At 40.1% G+C, this 25468-nt stretch overlaps 1 protein-coding gene across 1 annotated transcript in view; it reads right to left on the reverse strand.

Annotated features, from left to right (window-relative positions):
* Nucleotides 1-25468, reverse strand: part of LOC149182192 (ABC transporter A family member 2-like) — a 209667-nt gene that overhangs the window by 61215 nt on the left and 122984 nt on the right. The window contains exons 13-15 of the mRNA XM_089418483.1: nt 11761-12063; nt 11584-11664; nt 11181-11357 (exon numbers count right to left, since the gene is read on the reverse strand). Coding sequence (XP_089274609.1) covers nt 11181-11357; nt 11584-11664; nt 11761-12063 — 561 coding nt within the window. The remainder of the gene's footprint in view (nt 1-11180; nt 11358-11583; nt 11665-11760; nt 12064-25468) is intronic.

Below are 25468 nucleotides of genomic sequence, written 5' to 3' on the forward strand. Positions count from 1 at the left end.
ACCAAGACCGACGAATAGGGTAGTGGTTGGATCACGCTAGTTCTACAAGATCAATCACGGTGCAAATGGCAACATCGAGAAAAACAAAGAAATGTTCGTGCCCAGGGGATTCCCTCAAAAGGAGGGAAAAGATTATGAGGAGACATTTTCTCCTATGGCCAGGTACACTTCTATACGAGCCGCGATCTCATTAGAAACACAAATGGGATGGTAGATCCATCAGATGGATGTCAAGACGACGTTCCTGAATGATGAATTGGAGGAGGTGTACATAGAACAACCAGAGGGCTTTGTGGCACACAACAGAGAGACCCACATGTGCAGATTGAAGAGAGATTTGTACGGGCTCAAGCAGGCTCCAAGGACATGGTATGAGCGCATCAACAGATACTTGCATGGCATGGGATTTTTGAAGAGGCGGAAAACAACCTATACTACATGGTGGTTGGAGGAGATGTACTCATTCTTGTCCTATATGTGGACGACTTGTTCTTAACAAGTTCACTGGGGTTCATCGAGGAGTGCAAGAGGGATCTTACAGCTAAGTTTGAGATGAAGGATTTGGGGTTAATGCACTATTTTCTTAGCATGGAGGTATGGTAGACAGATGGTGAGATTTTCCTTGGTTAAGGGAGATACTGTATCGAGATCCTGAAGAGATTCAAGATGGAGGATTACAGAGCCATCTCTACTACCATGATCACTAATTGGAGGAGGATAGATATATCCAAGGAGAAGGATGTGGAACCCACCTTGTATAGAAAATTGATAGGCTCTCTCATGTATCTAGTGAACACCAGGCCAAACATATCCTATGCATCTAACTCTCTGAGTCAGTGCATGGTGGAGTTCAAGAGAGTGCATTGGATAGAAACTAAAGATGTGTTGAGGTATTTGTGTGGCACAGTCGAGTATGGGATCAGATATGCTCGAGGTGATGATGTCATATTGGTGGGCCATACTAATGCAGATTGGGCAGGGAACACAGTAGATCGGAAAATCGCTTTAGGGTGTTGCTTTAGCATGGGATCAGGAGTTGTTTCTTCATACAGTAGGAAGTAGAAGTTCATGGCACTGAGTTCAACCGAGGTAGAGTACATAGTAGTGAACATGGCTACATGTGAGGCCATATGGCTTTAGAAGTTGTTGGTAGCCTTGTTTGATTAGAGGATTGAGATGACGATGATACACTGTGACAATCGTAGTTGCATCAAGTTGTCAAAGAATCCAATGTTTCACGATAGGTCCAAGCATATAGACACCAGATACCACTTCATCAAGCTTTGGGGAAGGAGAGGTTCATCTTCTTTACAGACAAGTTGGGTGTTACGCAAAACACTTTCCTCCCTAAGAGGGAGTGTTAGTTTTTGTATCTTGGATAGGTGTTCTAGTCTCAAATTGTGTCTATGAGGCTAAGGAACACATTTTCTCCAATACCCATAATTAGTTTCGTGAGAAAAGGCCTTAATTAGATTTAATTAAGCAGTTAATTAATTTTCCTAAGTCTAACTTAAGGAAATAGCTTAATTAATTAGTATTAGTTGGGGTAAATTGATTTTCCTCCATAGACTTCCAGAAAAGTCACTTGATGGGGTTAAGATGATCTTAGCCATTGATTGAGATTAGATGATGCTCTTTGATTCATCAACGAGAGATTATAAGAGGAAATCAATGGGTATTTGGCGAAAACGAAGGAGACACAAGCTGCAGCGATAGCAAGGGCGCAAAGGCAGTGTAGGGCCATCAGCAGTAGGGGTTTCAACAAAGATTTCCAGATAGAATCTTCACAGCAATTTCTAGGGAGAGTTGGAGATCGATTTTTCTGTAGTGAGAGGACGATTTTCCAGTGGTGTGAGTTGCTCCAACAAAGGGTCTGAATTTCCCTAGCAGGTGGTGTGAATTGCTTAGTGAGGTTGGAGTGTGGGAGCAAGAAAAATTTGTCAGAGAGATTAATTTCCACAAGAAGATTGATTCGCCAGAGGAGGTCGAATTTCTAGAGGGAGGCTAATTTATTTCTTAGCAGTGTGAGTTTTCCTAAGAGAGGTCACACGTGTGAGCTAGTTCGAGTAGCCAAAGGGAGCCCGAATTGCTCCAAGGAGGCCGAGTTGATTCTTAGAGGTCACATCAACCAGCAAAAGTCAAAAAAAAATCCGGAGGTTTTCCATTTTATGACAACCAGTTGTAATAATTTTTACTAAGAATTTTAATAATAAAACCCTCATCTGCAGATTGGTTTTCCCTTATGGGTTTTTTGCAATATCCCACACTAGGAAATACAATGAATATATAAAACATGCACTAAACTATAGCAAGAAAATACGACCATGCAAGCACAAATTTTACACAAGCAAAAATAGATCAGTAAACCATAGAATATTAGCAACAAATCTAAGCTAATTTTTTTAAATTTCTCTGGAGCTGAGTACAATAGAGTAGAATGATAGAACCTGGGCTTTCCACTACAAGCATGCAATACCCAGGTGAATATCCAAGCAAAATCCAACTGAAACAGGCCCAATGTTTCCAAACACACTACCCAAAAAATCATTGTTGTTGCAGCTGCTACTACCAGAGGAAAACTCTGAAATGGTCCCTCAATAATGCTCCAAAAATTCTAAAAAATTAGGCGAAGGATACTCACACCCAATCGAACAAAATCCAGAAAAATCTCAAGATGAATCCACCAACCATTGAAGCCCCAAAACTACGTGTATCCCTCTCAATCTGCCAGTGAGCTACAAAAATAAATCTATAGCAAAATGCACAATTTTCCCAAAGGGAAAGTCCTCCAAAACTGAACAAAATTCCTTCCTCAAACTCCTAGCCAAATTCATCTCCAATATCTAGCACAACAATGTTGCTCAACCCCTGCGCAGAAAATAGCTGGTAAACCCCAGTGCAAGCCCAAAGAAGAAGAAATTCGGCACACAAATATCCAACACTTCCATCCTAGAAATTCCCAAAATCAACTCGTCCTCCTCCAAGGAAAATCTCCACAAAATAGCCAACTCGGAAGACAACAAATGCTAGCTCGTCAAACCCTGGTGAAATCCTCCACGGCATCCTCCGGAAACTCACACAAGTTGAAGTAAATATTGCAAAAATCCCACACAAGATACTGAAATCTACCCACAATCTCTCTCCTTGAGTGGCACTTGAAGTCCCCTGAAGAAGAGCTTGAATTTCTTCCTGGAAATCCCTTGTGCTAAACAACACTGGTTGACTTGGCTAAGCAGCTCAAGCAAACTCTCCAATTCTAAAAATGAAATGCCAAGATGATCCAAAATGAGCCTCTTCCCTTCCTTTTATAATTGTTTCTCAACCATCATTGTCGGCTCCACCAATTCGACCCCCTTGCGTGACCCATCTTTCATGTGGTTCGATTTCTCCTATGGAGTTCGATTTCCTTCTTAAGTGACCCCCACAACTTAACTTCACTTTAATTTTTTCTTTTTCTCCTAAGTGCAACCCTTATTTCTTATCAAAATTAAATTTGAGCCTCCACAACTTAATACTCCTAAGGTTTATTTATCAAATATTATATTAATCACCAAAATTACAAAATTGAGAATTTCCTTAGCAAAATTGTTAATTGGGGACTTGATAGTCCTCCCCTCCCAAATGTTGTTTGTCCTCAAGCAACTGCAATGCTGGATGTTGTAAAATTTGTTCTCCCTCCCAAGTAGCATCCTCCTCTGGTAAATCTTTCCACCTGACAAGATACTCCTTGATAGTCATGTTCCTAAGCCTTTTCTCCCTCTCCTGCAATATGGCCTTGGGTATCAAAATCAAATGACCCTCATCATCCAAGGGTGGAAATTTTGTTGCAGTTGTAACCTATTGTCCTAAGGCCTTTTTAAGGCAAGATACATGGAACACATTATGCACCTTGCTTCCTAGAAGAATCTCTAGCTCATAAGCCACCTACCCAACTCACCTAATCACCCTATATGGTCCATAAAAATGGGTTTTGAGCTTCTCAACTCCCTTCTGCTTCAATGTGGATTGTTTGTATGGTTGGAGACACAAGAACACTAAGTCTCCAACATCAAAATGCCTCTCCACGTGGTGCATGTCTACATACATCTTGTACTAGTTTTGTGTTGTCTACAGGTTGTCTTTGAGATTCCTCAAGATATCATGGCTCTCCTGTATCCAATCCTTTGCCCCAAAGGCTTGAGTGTCTCCAAAAATCATGTCAGCAAATGATAACACATCATAACCATAAAGAGCATGAAAAGGTGACATATCGATAGACATATGTTGAGTGGTCTTTTAACAGTACTCTCCCATGTGATGCCACTTCACCCATACACGCTGCTACCCCATCACATAATTCCACAAATACCCCTCCAACCATTTATTCACAATCTCAGTCTGCCCATTTGTCTAGGGGTGGTAGCTAGTACTAGGAGTGAGCTCGATGCCCACCAATCTGAATAACTCCTGCTGAAACCCCCCCATAAATCTACCGTCTTGATCACTGACTATGGTCTTGGAAATACCATGCAACCTAAACACCTTTCTAAAGAAGAGCTCGGCTAACTGTGATGCTAAGGATCTGGAAGGAATGGCGAAGAAATTAGAAAACTTGGTCAGTCTTTCCACAACCACATATATGCAATCACGCCCCTACACAATTGGAACTCAAGTGATGAAATCCATAGACACGCTCTCCCACTTCCTCTCTGGAATCGGAAGTGGCTGAAGTAGAACAGCTGGATATGTCTGCTCCCCCTTATTCCTCTGACAAACATCACACTCATATACATGACTTCGAACATCCTCCTTGAGGCCTCTCCAAGAAAAACACCCTCTAATGACCTAGTAGGTTTTGAAAATCCCCTCATGGCCTGCTATAGGTGATCCATGTGCCGCATGCAAAATCTTCTCCCTCAACTGTGAGCCTGGAACCAAGTATATCATGTCCTTCTAATATATGACCTCATCCATCACCCGATACCTATCATCCCCAAAAGTACCATCCAAGATCTCACATATATGTCGATATTTGGAGTACTCTACTAGTAGCTACGCCTTCAAATCCTAGATGATGTCCATAAGTGAGAGTGTTGCGGGCCTCCTAGATAGTGCATTTGTTACCACATTATGCTTGCACTTGACATACTCAATCTCAAAATCAAAGGCCTGTAACTTACTCACCCACTTTTGTTGCCTCTCCTGAAGCTCCTTCTGCTCCAAAAAGAATCGAAGACTATTGTGATCAATCTTCACCTTGAACCTGTTGCCCGCCAAATACTGTCGAAATTGGCCAACACATGCATTATGGCCAACATCTCCTTATCATAGATAGGATACAATCTCTCATGGGGCTACAACTTTTGGCTCTCAAATGAAATCGGGTGGCCTCCCTGCGTCAGCACTACTCCAATACCCTCTCTAAATGCATTGCACTCTAGTACAAAGGGCCGTGAAAAATATGGTAAAGCCAAAACCTGGAAGTTGGTCATCACTCCCTTGAGGTGCTCAAAGGCATCCTGTGCCACATCTATCCACTCAAACGCCCACTCAAACGCCCCCTTCTTCATCAAGTCTGTGAGGGGTGCTACCAACTGTTAAAATCCCTTCATGAACCGCCTATAGTTAGTGCATATGCCCAGGAAACCCTGCAACTCCGTCACATTCCTAGGTGTAGGCCAATCCAAAATAGCTTGAATCTTCTCCTGATGGACCCTGACTCCATCCTCTCCAATCACATGTCCCAGATATAACATCTCTGTCAAACCAAACTCACACTTGGACATCTTGGCATAGAATTGTTGCTCCTCCAAGATGCACAAGACCTCCTCCAAGTGCTGCAAATGCTCCTCCCATGTCCTGTTGTAAATCAGAATATCATCGAAAAATAGCAGCACAAATCTACGCAACTGCTTGCAGAACACATGGTTCATACAAGACTGGAAAGTAGCCAGTGCATTGGTTAGCGCAAAGGGCATCACTAAGAACTCAAAATTCCCATAATGACATCGAAATGCAGTCTTCAGGATGTCCTACTCCCTCACCTGAATCTGATGATATCCTGAGCGCAAATCTATCTTAGAGAAGTATTTAGCTCCTCTAAGCTCATCCATCAAGTCATCAATGCGCGGAATCAGGTATCGGTCAATGTCTTCTTATTCAGGGACCTATAATCGATACACATGCGAAGCATCCCATCCTTCTTCTTCACCAACACAACTAAAGAAGCAAAGGGACTAGAACTAGATCTGATGTGTCACAAAGGCAGCAACTCATGTATGACTCTTTCTATCTCATCTCGATAGGCCTTGGGATGTTTGTAGGGTGTAGTGATAACTGCATGAACACCCTCCTCCAGCTCTATAGTATGCTCAAACCCTCTATCTGGTGGACGCCCTAGGGGGAGTGTCACCAAACACTGCCTGATGCTTCTCTAGTAGTTCCAAAATGCCTGGATGTGGTTGTCGCCGCTTCCCTTTCTCAGAAATGCACAACTCTACTTCCCATACAATGTCCCCACTCCTCAAGTCAGCCTCCATCCTATGTGTTGATATTGTCTGTGGTAGATATGAGTGCATGCCCCTCAATAATACTGGTCTCCCATCTAGTCTAATGAAGTCCATCTCTAAATTCTTCCAATCAGTGGTGACACGTCCTAGAGAATACAACCACTAAACACCCAACACCACATTGGCGTTTGGCACATCAACCACAAAGAAATGATCCATCATTGAATAATTGCCCATGGTCAGGGTCAAGCTGGGAACATATCTAGTGGACTATATAGTCCGATCTGTTGGCACAAGCATTGAAAATCCCTCATAAGTATCTGTGTGTATGTCTCTCCACTCCACCATATGAGCATCAATAAAGTTGTGGGTAGCTCCATTGTCTACTACTATCGAAGCATGTTGTCCCTACACTATATCCTTGATCCGTAGGGTCAAATACTTCAGGACTCATTGAAGCAAAGCAATAACTCCTCTAATAGGAAAGAGCGGCCCTCCTCCCTGCGGTGATGGTGGTGGTGGTGGCCTACTTCCCATGGAATGGGTCGTCCATCTCCTGTGTTAATCTACTACTCCATCTCATCATCGGGCTCACTATCTGAATATAACCTAATGTAATGTGCCTTGCCCTTGGCACACTTGTGCCTCGGTGCCCACGACTCCTGACATGTGAAGCACAATTTCCTCCTCTAGAGGTCCCTCCTAGTCTCATCATCCAACTGTCCTCGCCCAACATCTCTATGCACCTATCTAGTGTCGCATCCAACTTGGTGTGTAATGTGCCTAACAAGTATAGGGGCCTTGGTTTTAGGCAAGGCATCAATCATATCTCTGGCCCTTGAAATGGCATCCTGTAGTGTAGTAGGCCTATAAGCCCTCACCCAACCACGTAAGGGATCAACTAGCCCCTCAATGAACAACATGATCAGTCGGGTCTCTGAAATATCTATAACCATGATGGCCAAATGCTAGAACTCTGTTATATACGCCTCAGGACTACCAATCTGTCTCAAATGTGCCAACTCCCTGAAATGCAACTTTGGATCCTTCCTATCAAACCTCTCAACCATCCTCCTAGTAAACTCATTATAGGAGGTGATGTGTATGTATCCAAGAGTGGTCAAGCCATATTACCACCACTTCTCTTCATCTCCCTCTAAATGCAAGGTGGAAAATCGTATAGCATCAATCTCTTGCATGGGGTTCAAATATAAGTGTCAAGCTTCTAGACCCAAGCTCTAGTTGAGCACCTGGCTGACCCATCAAAATACGAAAGTGTGACCTTCCCTGCGTCTCCCCTTAAGGTGAATAAACTCCCCAAGAGACATGGAACGTCGAATCCTACGATCTAACCCCTCATGCTCATCAATCCCTATCTCCATGGAATGTACCAACTTTGCAACAGGGTTTGGTTCCCTCTCCCTTTTTGACTCATCCAAGAACTGTGGCATAGTGGGAGGTCTATCCCGACCATGTGTAAAATTATGCGACTGCTAGAATGGACGTTCATTTGTATGATGACTTCCTCCTCCTGCTTGGGAACCTCCCTCACCATTGTGCTCATGGTCAGGCTGGTTCTGAACTTGAAGACCCATCATTTGCTGCATCATGTCCATCATTAACTGACCTTGCCTTAACATCTACAGATTCATTCTCAACAACTCCTCCATAACTCGGTTTTGCCCTCCTTGTCTAGGTTGTTCATTCCCTCCATTTCCATCCTGTCCCTACATGTGTATTCTAGCATTATCAAGTTCTATATCCGAAAAATGATCAAGTTCCTCTCCTCTTCTGTTGTTCTCTTCCTCTACCTCTGCCTCTGCCTTTGGTACGATAGACCATTCCAATAAAGGGTATAAACATCAACTTCTCTTGTTCTCTTAGTTGACCAAGAACATGCTCTGATACCATTGTAATATCCCAAACTAAGAAATACAATGAATATAAAAAAAATGCACAAAGATATAGCAAGAAAATACAACCATGCAAGAACAAATTTTACACAAGCAAAAATAGATCAGTAAACCATATAATAGCAGCAACAAATCTGAGCCATTTTATTACAATTTCTCTAGAGCTGAGTACAATAGAGTAGATTGATAGAACATGGGCTTCCTATGGAAAGCATGCAATACCGAGGTGAATATCCAAGAAAAATCGAACTGAAATAGGCCCAATTTGTCCAAACGCACTGCCCAGAAAATTATTGTTGTTGTTGCTATTGTTGGAGGAACACTCTGAAATGATCCCTCAATAATGCTCCAAAAAATCAAAAAAATTAGGGGAAGGCTCCTCAAATTGATTCCAACAAAACCCAGAAAATTCTCAAGCTAAATCCACCAGTCACTGAAGCCCCAAAACTATGTGTAGCCCCCTCTCAGTCTGCCAGTGAGCTACAAAAATCGATCTACAGAAAAATGCACAATTTTCCCAAAGGGAAACTCCTCCAAAACCCAACAAAATTCCTTCCTCAAACTCCCAGTGAAAATCAACTCCAATATCTGGCACAACAATGTTGTTCAACCCCAGCGCAGAAAATAGCCAGTAAACCCCAGCGCAGACCCAAAGAAGAAGAAATTCAGCCCACAAATCTCCAACACTTCCAGCCTAAAAATTTCCCAAAATCAACTTATACTCCTCAAAGGAAAATATCCACAAAATAGCTAGCCCAGAAGATAAAAAATGTTAGCTCCTCAAATCCCAGAGAAATCCTCCACTGTGATCTCCAGAAACTCGCGCAAGCTAAAGTAAATATTGCAAGAATCCCACACAAGATACTAACGTCTCCCCACAATCTCTCTCCTTGAGTGGCACTAGAAGTCCCCTAAAGAAGAGCTAGAATTTCAGCCTCGAAATCCCTTGTGCTAAACAACATTGGTTGAATTGACTAAACAGCTCAAGCAAACTCTCCAATTCTGAAAATGAAATGGCAAGATGATCCAAAATGAGGCTCTTCCCTTCCTTTTATAATTGTTTCTCAACCATCCTTGTGGGCTCCACCAATTCGACCCCCTTGCTTGACCCCTCTTTCATGTGGTTCAATTTCTCCTAGGGAGTTCAATTTCCTTCTTAAGTAACCCCCACATCTTAACTTCACTTTAATTTTTCCTTTTTCTCCTAAGTGCAACCTTTATTTCTTATCAAAATTAAATTTGAGCCTCCACAACTTATTCCTCCTAAGTTTTATTTATCAAATATTATATTAATCGCCAAAATTGCAAAATTGAGAATTTCCTTAACAAAATTATTAATTGGGGACAAAACATTTTTGCAGGGACATTTGTCCAAAAATACCAGTGTTCATTATTTGTGTCCAAAAATACCAGTGTTCATTATTTGTGTGTGCACATAATTTTCTCAGTTCTTATAGTTATTTATTTTCAGTGAAGTTGCAGTTATGTTTTATTCAATATTTTCCGGAAGTGTTTTGATTGACAAATAATCTGAAAAGAGAGGAGAATAATAACCAGTAATTGTAACAATAAATTAAATTTTCAAAGAGTATAACTTACTTTTGTGCAAGGGCATGCATTAAGAGGGAGTGGACAATACCTTACAACCTACTTGACCTATTTTAACTTGATATATATCATAAATTGTCTTAGAACTCTTTTCACTCTACAAAACCTACTTGAAAGTTGAAAGCAACATGATTTGAGCTAAAAGAGTTCATAATTCCAAAATTTCATCACTACTTCCACAAGTACATGCCCTTCATGAACAACCTCATCTATGCTTCAAGATATATTACTTGTAGCCACCTTGTAACTTGAGGGTCATTTTTGCATAGCGCTGGGAACAACCTGCACTATGCAGAAGTAAAACAAGTTTTTGACTTGATTTCAAGTATTGTAGCTTAGCCGAGACTTAGATGAGCAGGCACTAGTGGTCGTAATTAAGGTAGAGTGTTGGAGATAATTACTCTGAGTTACACTCAGTCAGCATGCAGTTTTAGGCAATTTATATACAATCTAAATTTAGTATGTGTCAACCATGCTAGAGTTCAAATTTAGGAAGTGTCAGTGATATATGCGTGAGCTAAGATTAAAATATATCTATTCTTAGTGGTTTTGAGTCTATTTGATTGTGTAGCTTTAAGAAATTGAATGAATGCAATTTACTAAGCAGCAGATCATACCATATTGTGCTATTGTGTGGTTTCTTCTTCTGTTCATCTATCAAAAATTGTTTGTGACCTATGCAAAATCATATTTTTTTCTTCTGGGGTGCTTTTTCTTGTGGCTCTAGTTATACACCTTAGCCCACGTGCACAAGCATATTAATTCTACCCTTCTGACCCTATGACAGAGTTGAAAGATGAAGTCGGATTAGAATTCTTTCTTGGTTTCCTCTACTAGGCAACCTTCCCTAGCCCTGGGTTGTGTTTGTGCAGGAGGTTCATTATGATCTTGGTTACCTATCCTAGCAGTCATCTGTATTGTAAAAGAGTTTCCTTGTGTCTCAGGTTTTCAGCCTTGTTGCCTCTAGATGTATGTTCTTTGATGACTACGATGTCTACAGGCTAGGGCTTTTGTTGTTAGTCTGACATTTTGTCATTTAGCTTTGTTATTACCTGATGCGGTTGAGCGAATATATATGTGCATTGTCACTGAGAGATGGACACTTTCATAATGATTTTCCTTCTTTACTTGCAATCAAAACACAAAAACACATTGGAAAAGGATGACAAACCTGAATTATGGTTCCAGAGGGTAAATTCAGTGTAGTAAAGTTGCCATCAGCAGCTGCAGTCTCGACTTCTGCTTGCCTGGCAATATTCAAAAAAACTTCCTCCAAAGTCGCAAGACTCAGTTGAATGTCTGAAATCCCTAGCTCTTCTTCTCTATCTTGCAGATCTGAGAAGAAATCCTGAAATAGATGGCACACTTCTCTTGTCAATTTCAAAATAGTTATTAGGCTACTTGATCATTTGTATTACCATAAGGTTGTGATAGTTATTAAAATATTTTAAGTTTGGAATTGAAAGCTTCTGGAATTCAGCGTATGCTTTCACTAAACAAAAGTAGCTTCTACGCGATAGAGTGGACGGAAAAGGAACAGTACAAAAGTAACATGGATCATTTTAAATACATACCATCAACTTTTCCTCCTTTTCACGGGGAATGATAAATGTTATGTAGGCCTTGTTCTCTTCCTTTGGCTCTACATTCAAACGCTGCCAAGTAACATTGACCAAATATTTATTGAATTAGAGATGGAAGTTTTGTTAACCATTGTTTTAGAGAGCAGATTAAAGAATGTATGTACTTACCTCTCTAAAGAAATTTTTAATTGGCTCCCTCTGATGTCCACTATCTTCTTTTTGCAAGGAATTATTTATTGTGCTTTCTTTCTGCACACTTACATTTACGACAAAGCCAGTCCCAAAGCGGGATTTCAACCGAACTGAAGTACCAATGCATCGTAGCTTCCCTCTGGCCATGATGGCTATTCTATCGCTCAGTATATCAGCTTCTTCCATTGAATGAGTTGTTAAAACAATGGCCCGATCCTTCTTCGCATCCTCAATGATGTCCCATACATATCTTCGAGTCACAGGGTCCATGCCAGTAGTCTGTAGGAATATATATATTAATCAAATCTATATTTTTGTAGCCTTTAGAATCAATATGCAAAAACTTTTAAGGTTTTTTTTTTATAAGTATATCATTTTCATCTAAGTTTACTTTAGCATAAATCCATATTAAATACCGCTGACATGAACCAACAAGGATTAAATTAAATTTTTCATGTTCATGTGTAAACCTCCTTAAAATACAAAATAAAATGTTTAATTTTTTTAATGCTATATAGAATATATATGAGCAAATATTTTAACTATAAAAAATAAAAATAAATAAAATAAAATTATCATAATATATATATTTTAAGTATATGTCAATGTTAGTTAATATTAAAATATTTTATTGATAACCTATATTATGTTTTTTTAATATGAAATTGTGTTTTTTATTTTTTATTTTACTTCTAATTATTTTAGAGGATTTTTTTTATTATAGCTTACTTTATTTTTCTATTTAGAACATAATTTAGTTTTATTTTAAAGCCGCATATGTCAACAAGATGAACGAACCTACAGACAAACTTACACATCCTTTCATACTGGGTTGTAGAATGAGTCTCTCAGCTCAAAGATGTCACATGCACACACTGCACCCAATCTTTGAAGAGATCTTACAATTAAAACATGTTTTTGATCGGATTTCATGTTGTCGTATTTACAAGGAAATAAATTCTCATGCAGATACACTTGGAGGTACACTATCTAAAGCGGGCACTACACAGATTTTAGACACTTGGAAGATCCTGGAGCAGATAGATGAAAACACTTCTGAATATTATCACAGGTCTTTCATAGAGAGCCTGCACATGGATATATAACCTGACTAACTACAAAACTTTCTTTTTTGTTTTCTTAGATAAAAATCCCAAGTGACTGGGGAGATATGTTTGTATTTGCTATTTATATTTTGCATGTATCTATGGTGATAGACATATATTGCTAGACATAAAAAGGGCTTTCTACATGTCTGTTTTTTATTTTCTTCTTAATAGTTGTTTAGCTTATTTTTTAATGCAGTATAATGTATATATGAAATATAATTTTCTTTTTCTTCTTAATAGTTGTTTAGCTTATTTTTTAATGCAGTATAATGTATATATGAAATATAATTTTCTTATTCATTAATGAAAATTATGATTGGTTAGTTCAAAAAAATATAAATATCTCATCTCATAAATCAAGAATCACATGAAACAGATAATTATATTCCTATTTCACATGTCATTATGCTCAGAAGTCATTTTCTTTAACCTAATACTTTATAGAAAAAAAAATGTAAAAAAATAATCAAGAATAAGAATAGGATTGTCATTTGAATTGTAACATGTAGGCAAAATGGAATGAAGACGTGCCATAAAATTATTTATACCCAGCTATGCCTAAATAGTCAATTAGATGATAAGAAGGAGACTAAAATGAGTAGACAATGGTATGAGGACAAATGTGACAATATTGAAGATGATATAGATGATAGGGAAAAAAATTATATGTACTTATTTTTTTTTTGAGATTGAAAGTAAAGGGGAGGAAAATAGGTAAATATTGATATAATTTTGTAAAAATAAAAATAAAATTTTTTATTTCTTGTACCGTATGTTATTTTAAAAGGTTAAGTAGATTTGTTTTAGATGTGTAAGATCCCAAACGTTAAAAAATATAATAGATCTAACACACTACATTGTTCTAATTAACATAAGCTTCCAACAAAAATGAGAACACATAAGGGATCTGGAACTGCAGCCACTTTATTTAATTAGTTATTGCAAATAATATATGCCAGAATAATTAACATAAGAAACCCTCACCAATGGCATGCAAGATTGCTCATCAAATGAAAAATCACAACACTAAAGCACAATTGTAGACTCTGGATGGATCCACCAGACAAATTACTCCCACAGCGTTTTCATCCCTAGGATCAAACTAGAACTGGCTTTGCCAAGTTCTCAACAAAGACAAAATAGATAGATAACTCAAGACGATCCAAATGCCTAACTCCTATACCCTTAAATACGCTTGTGGGACTCTCTAGAGACCTTATTTTATTATTTTCCCTTGAAAAAAGAAGACAAATACTATGGGAAAATCCCATGGTAAATACCATGGGCAGATTCTGTCCATTTTGAGCTCATCAAGAAAAGGGAATATTACAAATCCTTCTGCCCAAAGATTGTTTTCCCTCAAGCGATCCACTTCTATCCATAGCAAAAGCATATATATATTGATACGTGGATCCCATACAGACTAGTGTGTTATTCCATGCCTCCATGCTAAATGAACTTGAATGTATCCTTCAATACGTGGATCCCAAACAATCCTCCGACCAATCCTGCCATCAATAGATTCACCTCGATGTGAATGCCACCTAAGTCCTGGGATCTGTGGGTTATGATACCATCTCAGCCTTCCATCACTACCTGTGCTTAAGGGCCCAAGCTACAATATGCCCTTGGCTAAGGGTATCCTCCTAAGAATCATCCCATCGATAGAGTTCCAAATCATAATCTCTCGCCAATCCATCCTGTGGGAAGGATATAATGTAGGAATTCATAAACATGGAATAATTATACTATGTTGATGTTGCCTGATGCTCAACTCATGCTCATCCACTCGGTCACCCAACATGATCCATTTCGAGAAATTTGTCCTTCTTTCCCTAATGCATAAGGGTGGGTTGGTAGTGCTACAAGCTTTATCTATGTACTCCTGTAGAGTGCTGCTCTGGAACTCCCAACCATACTTCTCTTATTGCGTTATGAGGGACTTGAGTCATTAATCAACACTAGACAGCTTGGTTGTTGATTCAACACTTACCCTCATGAGCTCCTCAATTTTCCTATTCTCCTGTAAGACAATGTCTCAAACTGTCCAGACTCTCTGCTTCAATATCATAAGAATTGTCTTGAAATGCATGATCTTGTTCCGAAATTCCTCTACTCACAATTCTTATTAGGGGAATTTTGAGGTCTAAAATGGGCCTCCTAAGAAAAATGTACAACCAAAATAAATTTTATAAGAACCAATATGATTCAAGATGATGATGTCAACCATGGGGGATGATTCACCATTTTTGGAGTAAAAAAGTAAAAATATTAAAAAATAATAAAATAATAAAACTATTTTTTCAACTCATATTTTCATCTTATCTCTCTACATTTTTACTCAAATTTCGAGTGGGAGTACTCGTTGGATGAAAATTTTAATTCTTCATCCGAAGTGTACCCATGTTGCATACTTTCGATGGACCCTGCTACATGAAAAAACGTGATTGCAATCACGTTTTTCATGTATTTCTCATTGTTCATGTAATGGGATCCATCGAAAGTATGTAGCATGGGTACTCCTTAGATGAGGAATCAAATTCTGCAATCACGTTTTTCATGTATTTCTCATTGTTCATGTAATGGGATCCATTGAAAGTATGTAGCATGGGTACTCCTTAGATGAGGAATCAAATTCTGCATCCAACGAATGTTTCTGCTCGAAATTTGAGTAAACCCATAGGGAGATAAGTTGAAAAAATAGCTTTTTATTTTTTTCCTCTAAAATTTGATGATGTAATCTAATCTTATTTTATTATTTCCACTATTATTTTATAATTTCCTTAGGAGGCCCATTTTAGACCTCAAAAATCCCCTAATGGGTGCCTTGTTGAATGCCTCTGTATCTGTCTGCACCGGATGCTCAACTATCATAACTCCAGCGTGAACCTTTTACTGACTCTCCAGAAATGGCTCATCCTACATACTATATTTGTTATGTTGCCCCACATGATCATGCTCATCATGTTGGTTTATTGTTATCGGCTCCTCACTTGATTCTCCTTGAATGTATTCTTCTTGGCCTTCTCCACGTGTGGGGACAATATGTTGTCCACCCTCTCTAGTTGTCAAATATGGATGTACTGGTGGACTGTTATCTACACTTGATTGCTGATACTCTTTATGGATGTCTTCCTGGATATCTATGGACTCAACTACCACATCATTAGGAGGAATTACCTCCTTCCTTACCCAATGTACTTTGTCAAGCTGATTGATTGTCATCATCTTGTCCTACAAGTCTCTCTGAAAAAAAATTGTGTTGTTGCTCACCATCTATACTTAACTGCTCGGATCCTTCATGGGTGCTCTCCTAAAAACCAGTGAACCCAACTATGGATGAATCCCCATAAACTGAAGGAGTCTCTAATTGTTCTTTCCTTGTTGCCTCCTTATCACCTGGACATGAATGGTTAAGTGCCCAAGGTCCCTTACAAATAAAACATAGTCCTCTTCTTCTTAGTTCATTCTTGCTACAAGTTTTATTACCTTTGTTCTTGCTTGATCCAGGTCCAAGTGTGACAAAGGACCCTTCCAAGACCTTTTACTTTTGTGATGTGTTAAATTGCATTTTATAAAATAACATAAGTGAATACTTCTACATGCTGTAAAGAAGAGGAACATGACAATCATCAGCAACATAAAAACATAAGTCGTTGATAACGGAGTTCGTCTAGGAGGGACTACATCTCCGGGCCCCGGTGTCAAGATGGTGTAGGCCGCTGCATTAAGTGTTGTCAATAGTGATGATGTACATAGAGATGATGTCGCTATCATACAAGGAAAATTCCCTCACGCAGGAGTGGCGCCAAGAGATGTTCCACTACAGGAACTCTCAGTCAAAAGACTCCTATCAGTATGACACAAACTCATGCATGATGATCATCCCACCAACATGGCATAAAAGGGATCTCAAAACACAACATGCATAGCGACACATGAGTATCCCATCAACATACAACAAAGGGATCTCAAAACATAACATGACGAATCATGACAACAAGTACATCACAGAGATGATTCCGCGTCACATCAAGTAAGAATCATGAAAACACGTAATAAACAAGTTCCCTCATCAACATCAAACAGGGATTTGTACAACACAATGCATGGAAAAAGAAGTACATGTACACACTGCATATACCTCACAACCATGGGCCATCTGGAGAAGCGGATGTCAAACTGCTGAAGCTGCTCAGACCATCAATATCACGGTGTCGATTCTCATGGAATGACTTGTCGCACATGAATGCTAACAACTGCATCCCACTTAGAAAAGTGGTTGAAGAATAGAATGAGAAAATGAAAAATATGAACACACCATCAACTTTGTGGCGTCGAATAGTGCAAAATCGATTGTCAACTTTTTAAATTCTGAGAAATTGAGAATCTGGGGTTCAAGGAATCTTTCAGATTCCCCTAGATTCCTCAAAAATTCTGCTCCATGGTTGGACTGGAAATCTGCAACTCAAAAGGTGAATCTGACCTTGCCATTGTGATCCCTGCAGAAAACCGCGAAAAACGACTATAAACTTGACTATATTCCGATATGGAGAAAAATTACCTCCTAGGGAAAATTTCAAGGATCATGGTTCCGATACCTGTTTCTATAGCGGTCATGATTTGCGTGTGTGATCCTGGTTCCTCCTCCCTTGGGCGCATTGGGAAAATGGACAGGTTTATATAAAATTTGGTGGGCGGAGTTTCCAAATAAGTTTGTTTGGGCAGATTGGTATACACTCTGAATAGTAAGGAGGAGGTCGGGTGGTCAAACCCCGACCCTCCATATTAACATGCAAGTAGTTTTTCTTTTTGACAAACCGCATTTCATTTTGGGGAGGGGTTCGGGTCCGCATTGGGTGGCCCGCCCCATACCCTCCATAAATCATCGTATTAAATGGGGGCGTTGTTGGTTGGCGCATAGTGTTGTTTGTTGGTTGAGTATTTAAGGTTTGTTAGGCCACCCGTGGTGCGGGCCAACCACGTGGTCGGGCGGGTTTGATTCCTGCCGGCCTAGATATATATGGCATGTTATTTTATGGATGGGGCGTGGGTTGAGTCCACCGGAGGTGGCCCGCCCACCACCCAAATATGTATATGTTTGGTTAATGTGTGCGGAGGTCAAGGGAGGGCCGGCGGGGGTCATGGCCTATCGGCCCATAAAAATTTGGATTTAATGTAATGTGGTTTGGGGTGGCGGGGGTGGTGGCTCGACATCTCACTTATATATTTTTTTTATTTTTATTTTTTAAATAATAGCCATTTTTAAAAATTTGAAAAAGGACCGAAGGAGACAAATTAACGGGGCCACAAATTTGCCCGAAATCTGGCTCAGGCTGGTCGGAATCAGGTGGCCGGGTTCTGTCCAAATTGTGGCCTCCTTAAGCCTGCCTAGTCAGCGAAAAGTCAACGAAACTTTGACTACTTCTAACCTTCGCATACAGACTCGGTTTGACGAACCGTTCACATCACCACGATCAGGACAACGAGATCTTCGCTCTAGCCCTGGTTCAAAATCATTCCGATCACTTTGATTTTTTAGCATTCATAAGCCCTCTTTGTCCTATGTGTGTCTCTGGAGCCACCTAGATCAATCCTCCCCACTGAGGAGCTTTTGGTCCTCCAAAAGTATGAAAACAATCTGTCACTTTTCTATGCCTTATCTGCATCACAAGCGTCCTGAAAGACCTCGCTTCCATCTCCTTCACCTTTGTTCTTCGGAGCCTTAAGCGATAAGCCAACACCTACAACCTCTGCACCCTGTATTACATTGTTTTGCAAATTACATGCTTGACTTTCATGACCAACTAATGACCCAAGCATCCCATACTTGCCACGAGTTTATAACACACACTCGGTAGTCAAGTTTACATCAAGATGGACACAATACCCCAACTACAAAAACAAGGCCAACATATCATTGTTGCTCCAACAAGTGATGGAATACACATCATCACTGCAACACATGATTTACAAAGATCAGGCCAAACACTATTTTTGTTTTGACAACTGATGGAAACACGACATCACTTTCACAGTTTATCCTGCAACACAAAATAAGACCAGACATCATTGTTTCTTAACAAGTGATGGAAACACGTCATCACTTTTACATTTTAAAATGCAACAAATTATTTACAAAAGCACGACCATGAAACACTAACATATCTAGAAACCATTTTTCACTTATCAAGGTGAATGGGTCGCCTCCTTATGGTGCATTCGATGGTTGAACAATTGTTTCACCTGGCTCATGCACCGAACCTTTGTCTTTAAGGCGCTACTTTGGATGGAGCCTCCAACAAATGGCTCTTTGATGGCCACTTCTATCGCAATGACTGCAATAGGTTCTCTTCCTCCATATCTGCTTAACATGTTTCTTTACTTACTGTCGAGAGGGTCTTTCACGCCTCACCCTTTTGTGTGCTACCATCCTTTTCCAACACTTAGAAAATGTATGGTTATGTAATCCACAAAAGGTACATGTCTTTCGATTCCATGATTTACGTTCATCTTTAACAACATGATTATAATCGAAATGAACATTCGAATGTCGAGTCTGGTTATACCTTTCCTTGTCGTCTCTGGTGTAAGTATGGCGATGAGAGTTTGCCTCAGCGCTTTCCCTGCAATGGAAACTGCCATGGGATGATGGGGATGTTTTCCCATCATTCTCTTTCCTCGACGATTTCGACGATGTCTCGGAAGAATCTGACACCTTCGAGCATTCTCCTTTGGTGTATCTTGAGCCTGCAAATTGAGGTCTTTGCACAACCTCCAATGGTTAAGTTATGCCTTGGTTATTAACACCAAGTCATTCTTCTTCCTCGTGCCTCGTCCTTGTAAGGACCCTCATGTTTGTCCCTGCAATTAGGATCTCCAAATTTCCTACAGAAATCATACTATGTGAAGATGAAACTGAAAGGAAATCAACATCTTTTACCTCCTCTGTCGATTTGGAAAGAATTGATGAGGGCCTCTCATCATCTTTTGTTGGTGGTTCGCTAGCTGTCTCAACGCATTCCCCAACTTCCTTTCTGACATACCCAAGTCCTGTCTGACGAGGTAATTCTTCTACTTTGATGGGGTTGAAAATGCCTTAGCCATTAATGCCCAAGCCTTTTCCTTCATACCCCATTTTCTTCAACAGTTTGGAGCCAATCCCTATGGTATGATTTTCAAAAACAGCGAAATTGTCATCAAGAAACATACATGAATTCGGAGAATTGCTTTTTACCTCACATGGGTCACGCTACAGTTTTTCCAAGGCCTCGTCCTTAGCTTGCAGCTGTCGTAGCAAACTTTGTTTCTCCTGTTTCTCTTCTTGTAGACGTATCGTCAATTCAATGTTCTTTGTTTGAAGATTCTGGTTGTTGTGCTTCAGTTCTTCCATGGCCTCTTTCGTCACTTGCAACTGAAGCTGCAATCGCTCCTTTTCCTCTGTCTCTTTCTGTAAAGTTTCATACATTATTTCCACCCTTTTGGAAATGTTGAGCATGGTCTCGTACATCGCTTTTTCATCCTCTGTCGTTGCACGTACCATTGTTCACGCTTGCAATTCACATCCATGCAAAGATCACTCTGATACCACTTGATCCAGGTTTGGGTGTGATGAAGAACCCTTCCAAGGCCTTTTACTTTCGTGATGTGTTAAATTGTATTTTTAAAAATAACATAAGTGAATACTTCTGCATGTTGTAAAGAAGAGGAACATGACAATCATCAGCGACATAAAAACCTAAGCTGTTGATAACAAAGTTTGTCCAGGAGGGACTACATCTCCGGGCCTGGTGTCAATATGGTGTAGGCTGCTGCATTAAGCGCTGTCAATAGTGATAATGTCGCTATCATACAAGGAAAATGCCCTTACGTAGGAGTGGCGCCAAGAGATGTTCCACTACAGGAACTCTCAGTCAAAAGACTCCTATCAGTATGACACAAACTCATGCATGATGATTATCCTGCCAAGTGGCATAAAAGGGATCTCAAAACACAACATGCATAGAGACACATGAGTATCCCATCAACATACAACAAAGAGATCTCAAAACATAACATGACGAATCATGACAACAAGTACATCACATAGACGATTATGCGTCACATCAAGCAGGAATCATGAAAACAAGTAATAAACAAAATCCCTCATCAACATCAAACAGGGATTTGTACAACACAATGCATGGCAAAAGAAGTACATGTACACACTGCATATACCTCACAACTAGGGGCCCTCTGGAGAAGCGGATGTCAAACTGCTGAAGCTGCTCAGACCATCAATATCACAGCGTCGATTCTCATGGAATGACTTCTCGCACATGAATGCTAACACCTGCATTCCACTTAGAAAAGTGGTTGAAGAATAGAATGAGCAAATGAAAAATCTGAACACACCATCAAATTTGTGGTGTCGAATAGTGCAAAATCGACTGTCAATTTTTTGAATTCTGAGAAATTGAGAATCTGGGGTTCAAGGAATCTTTTAGATTCCCCCTAGATTCCTCAAAGATTTTGCTCCATGTGTGGACTGGAAATCTGCAACTCAAAAGACAAATCTGACCCCGGCCATTGCAATCCCTACAGAAAACCGTGAAAAACGACTATAAACTTGACTATATTCTGACATGGAGAAAAATTACCTCCTCGGGAAAATTTCAAGGATCATGATTCGCTCCCTGTGTTTATAGCGATCATGGTTCCATCTGCATCGATTTGCATGCGTGCTGCTGGTTCCTTCTCCCTTGGACACACTGGGCAAATGGACGGGTTTATATAAAATTTGTTTGGCAAAGCTTCTAAACAAGCTTGTTTGGGCAAATTGGTATACACTTTGAATAATAAGGAGGAGGTCGAGTGGTCAAACCCCGACCCTCCACATTAGCACGCGATTAGTTTTTCTTTTTGAAAAACCGCATTTCATTTTGGGGGAGGATCGGGTCCACATTGGGCGGCCCGCCCCATACGCTCCGTAACTCATCGTATTAAATGGGGGCGTTGTTGGTTTGCGCATAGTGTTAGTGTTGTATGTTGGTTGAGTATTTAAGGTTTGTTGGGCACCCCGTGGTGCGGGCTGGCCACGTGGCCGGGTTGGTTCAATTCCCGCCGAGCCAGATATATACGGCATGTTGTTTAATGTATGGGGCATGGGCCGGGTCCACCGCCCAAATATGTATATGTTCGGTTAATGTGTGCAAGCCGGCCACGTCGCTGGGTGGGTTCGATTCCGCCGAGCCAGATATATACGGCATGTTGTTTAATGGATAGGGCATGGGCCGGGTCGACCGCCCAAATATGTATATGTTTGGTTAATGTGTGCAGAGATTGAGGGAGGGCAGAGGTCGAGGGACGGCCAGCGAGGGTCATGGCCCGTCGGCCCATAAAAATTTTGGCTAAAAATGACAGAGAAAAATACCAAAAAAAGGGAAAGTCGTCCCTTCTACTTCACAAACTCACAAAACTAGTCGTTATTTGATACTTCTTCCTTAGTTGCAACAATCCTTGTTTTCAGTTGATATGTTTCCTCCATACTAAGATACCATGCTATGATTGATAAAACAGCTACTTATGTTTCCAATCAAATAAGTAGTTGTTTTATCAATCATAGCATGGAGGAAACATATCAACTGAAAACAAGGATTGTTTTCTGACAATATGTTCACTCGAAGCCATAGAAATGTCTTAAGTTTCGTAAGCTGCCAAAAGACCTGTCATCCTTTTCTGGCGGTCCAGTGGATGTGCAACAATAACAATTAATTGAACTCGAACTCACTTATATCTATCAGAATATTTGGAATATCGCCCTGGCATTAAAATCCAATCAAGGGCCTTTGTTGATCAATATACGTGTTTCGTATCTCTGTGGTCATCTCAACGGCATTTGAAGAGGCTGGCTCGGCCATTTCTCAGTTGCGAAATGTTGCGGGGTGGCTGGGTATGTTTCCCCTTCTGTTGCGTGTCACCCATCGATTATTATTTGGCAGATGTATGGCCTTCCGACCTTATGGTGCTGTCGTGGTGGCTTTTGGCCTTCACACACTCCGTTCTGTTACCTTTGGATCCTTACACTTACAGTCTTGTTTTACTGTCAACTCCGTGCAGCAGGATATGGCCCATTGGCCTTGGTAAGTAACCAAATCAATTGTTGCGCCCATGAATGTTGTCGGTCTGTGTATGAAGGGCATCCAGGTGGTGCCACAGGGAAAGACCGGTTGACCTTCAATTCTGGCATTGGAGTGCTATGGCTGCGCAACCTGCGCACTAAACTATGCCCAGTCTGCCTTAACAACAAATCGGCCCTTCACGCTGAGGAAACTTGCTCCTCAACGGTGGTGGCTGAGTGACGGAGATTCGCTCCTCCTCCAGAGGGTGCGTAGTCAACCTTCATATTCCGACATAGCCTGTGCGCTCGATAGCAGGTCGGTCTGTTCAGGGCCACGTCGACTGCAGGGGCCCGCGGTCTCACTGAAGGTCTACCTACATAAGATATTGCTAACTGCCTTACCACATCCACCGATCGGCCGCTCAATCTCGACTGCCCAGGATCAGCAATAAGGGGTGTCTTGGCTCGTGTGCTATTGGAAAAACTCATAATTCGGTCTGCCATCACTATTCTTTGTTCACAAAATTGGTTGTGCTTTGAGATCTATAAATTAGTGGACCGACCCAGCGCTGATCTTGTAATAATGGCAGATGGTGTATAACCCCACGGCTTGGTCAGACAAGAGCGCTCTTCTCCTGGTTTGGCTCTTTCAAACGTGGATCGGACCCCTACGCTCGATCTACAAAAGGCATGTCAGTTCGGTTTAGTTTGAGTGGCCTATTTCGGTTTCTCTGCCCCTTCTCAAGAAATGATTGTGCCTGCCTTCAAAGTCCCGGAGTTAGATTTCCTCAAAAATGCATAGGATTTGCCCAGTACGATTTCTGAAAACTCATGAACGCAAAAGAAAGAATGTACTAAACGCCTGCCCTTTATGTTCCAAAGCCGATTTCCATGAAAATGTACAAGACTTGCCCGGATCGTTTCTGAAAGCTCAAACCCGAGACAGAAAAAGATTTCCCTCATTAAACTTTTGTCTTAACACCTCCTCTAAACTAAGTTTCGTAGCTGATTTCCTTCAAATTTTACAGAACTTGCCTCTATATCCCTTGTGGAAGCTCAGGATGTAATATCGGTATGACAGTCCTCGAGCCAATCTCAAACCACCCGTAGGAACCAATTAAAAATAATCGACCAATCTAGGGCGACAGCCGGTATCACCGACAGAAATCCACCGAAATGATTCATGATAACCCTTAGACTAGCAGAAGCACAGCTGTGATACTAATATAACATTCTAGAGGTTAAAATTTATAATAGATCTAGCACACTATAGTGTTCTAATTAACTTCTAATTAACATAATAACGAGAACACACAAGGCATTGGTGCTACAACTACTTTAAATAATACATGCCAAAATAATTAACATAAGAAACCCTTGCCAATGGCATGCAAAGTTGTTTATCAAATAAGAAATCACAATACTAAATTAATTGTTGCAAATAGTACATGCCAGAATTGTTGGAAATATTAATCCGAAATATTAATCCCAACCACAGTCTTAAACACACTCACAACCAACATAATTGCCCAATCAACTTCTGCAAGTTGCGAATTTGTTTGCAGGCGAAAGGATTGAAGTTAGAGCAGAAGTACAGTGCCGACCATTCTGCAACACAGCAGAGAGTTTAAGGAATTTAATGAATTTTGGTAAATAGATATGGGCAAACATTTACTCGGTGAGTGTTGCCCACACTCCACAACACACACAAGTTCAGAAAACCAATTATTATGTAAAATCACCCATACTATGTATTAATGATTTGTTCTCTCATGTATTAATGTCAAAAATGCATGTTAGGATAAATATGAATGTAAAAATCATTTGCAAATTAGAGAGCGAGAGAGAGGGTGAAAGTCTGAAAGGTAAAGAGAAAACCGTGGAGCGAATTCTTTTTTTTTTTACTTGAAGCTCCTCCAATTTATCATGCGAATGTATTTCGGTATGTTTTGACATATAATTTAAAGTGTGGTTTGTTGTGTTATGGTCTTAAACTTTCACAATTAGATTTACTTCAACCATTTTTCTTTTACTCTGTTTTGCCATGAGTCATTTTCTGTGTTTTAATTAAGCCTTTGTCCAGTTGCAATTGACTTGCCTTGCGGCATGTGCCCCTGTGAAATTTTTTCTAAGGGTAGAATTTGTTAGTGTAAAAACAAGTATTTTTACTAGCAATTAAAAAAAAATGTTTTGAGGGCATAATTTTGAAGTTTGTTTACCAGCAAGTAGAAAGTTTTTTTTCACCCAGAAATGGCAACATCAAGCACAAGCATGACTAATCCTCAGATACTTTAGTTTAATGGGAAAAATTATGATTATTGGGCTATTACAATGAAGCACAAGCATGACTAATCCTCAGATACTTCAGTTTAATGGGAAAAATTATGATTATTGGGCTATTACAATGAAGACCCTGTTTTCTTCTCAAGACATTTGAGATTTGGTGGAGAATGGTTTTCAAGAACCAGCAGATGCA

The sequence above is a fragment of the Pinus tabuliformis genome, chromosome 3_2 (assembly GCF_031772625.1).
Source record: "Pinus tabuliformis cultivar Carrire ecotype Pingquan chromosome 3_2, CPIR1, whole genome shotgun sequence".
In the NCBI taxonomy this organism is placed as follows: domain Eukaryota; kingdom Viridiplantae; phylum Streptophyta; class Pinopsida; order Pinales; family Pinaceae; genus Pinus; species Pinus tabuliformis.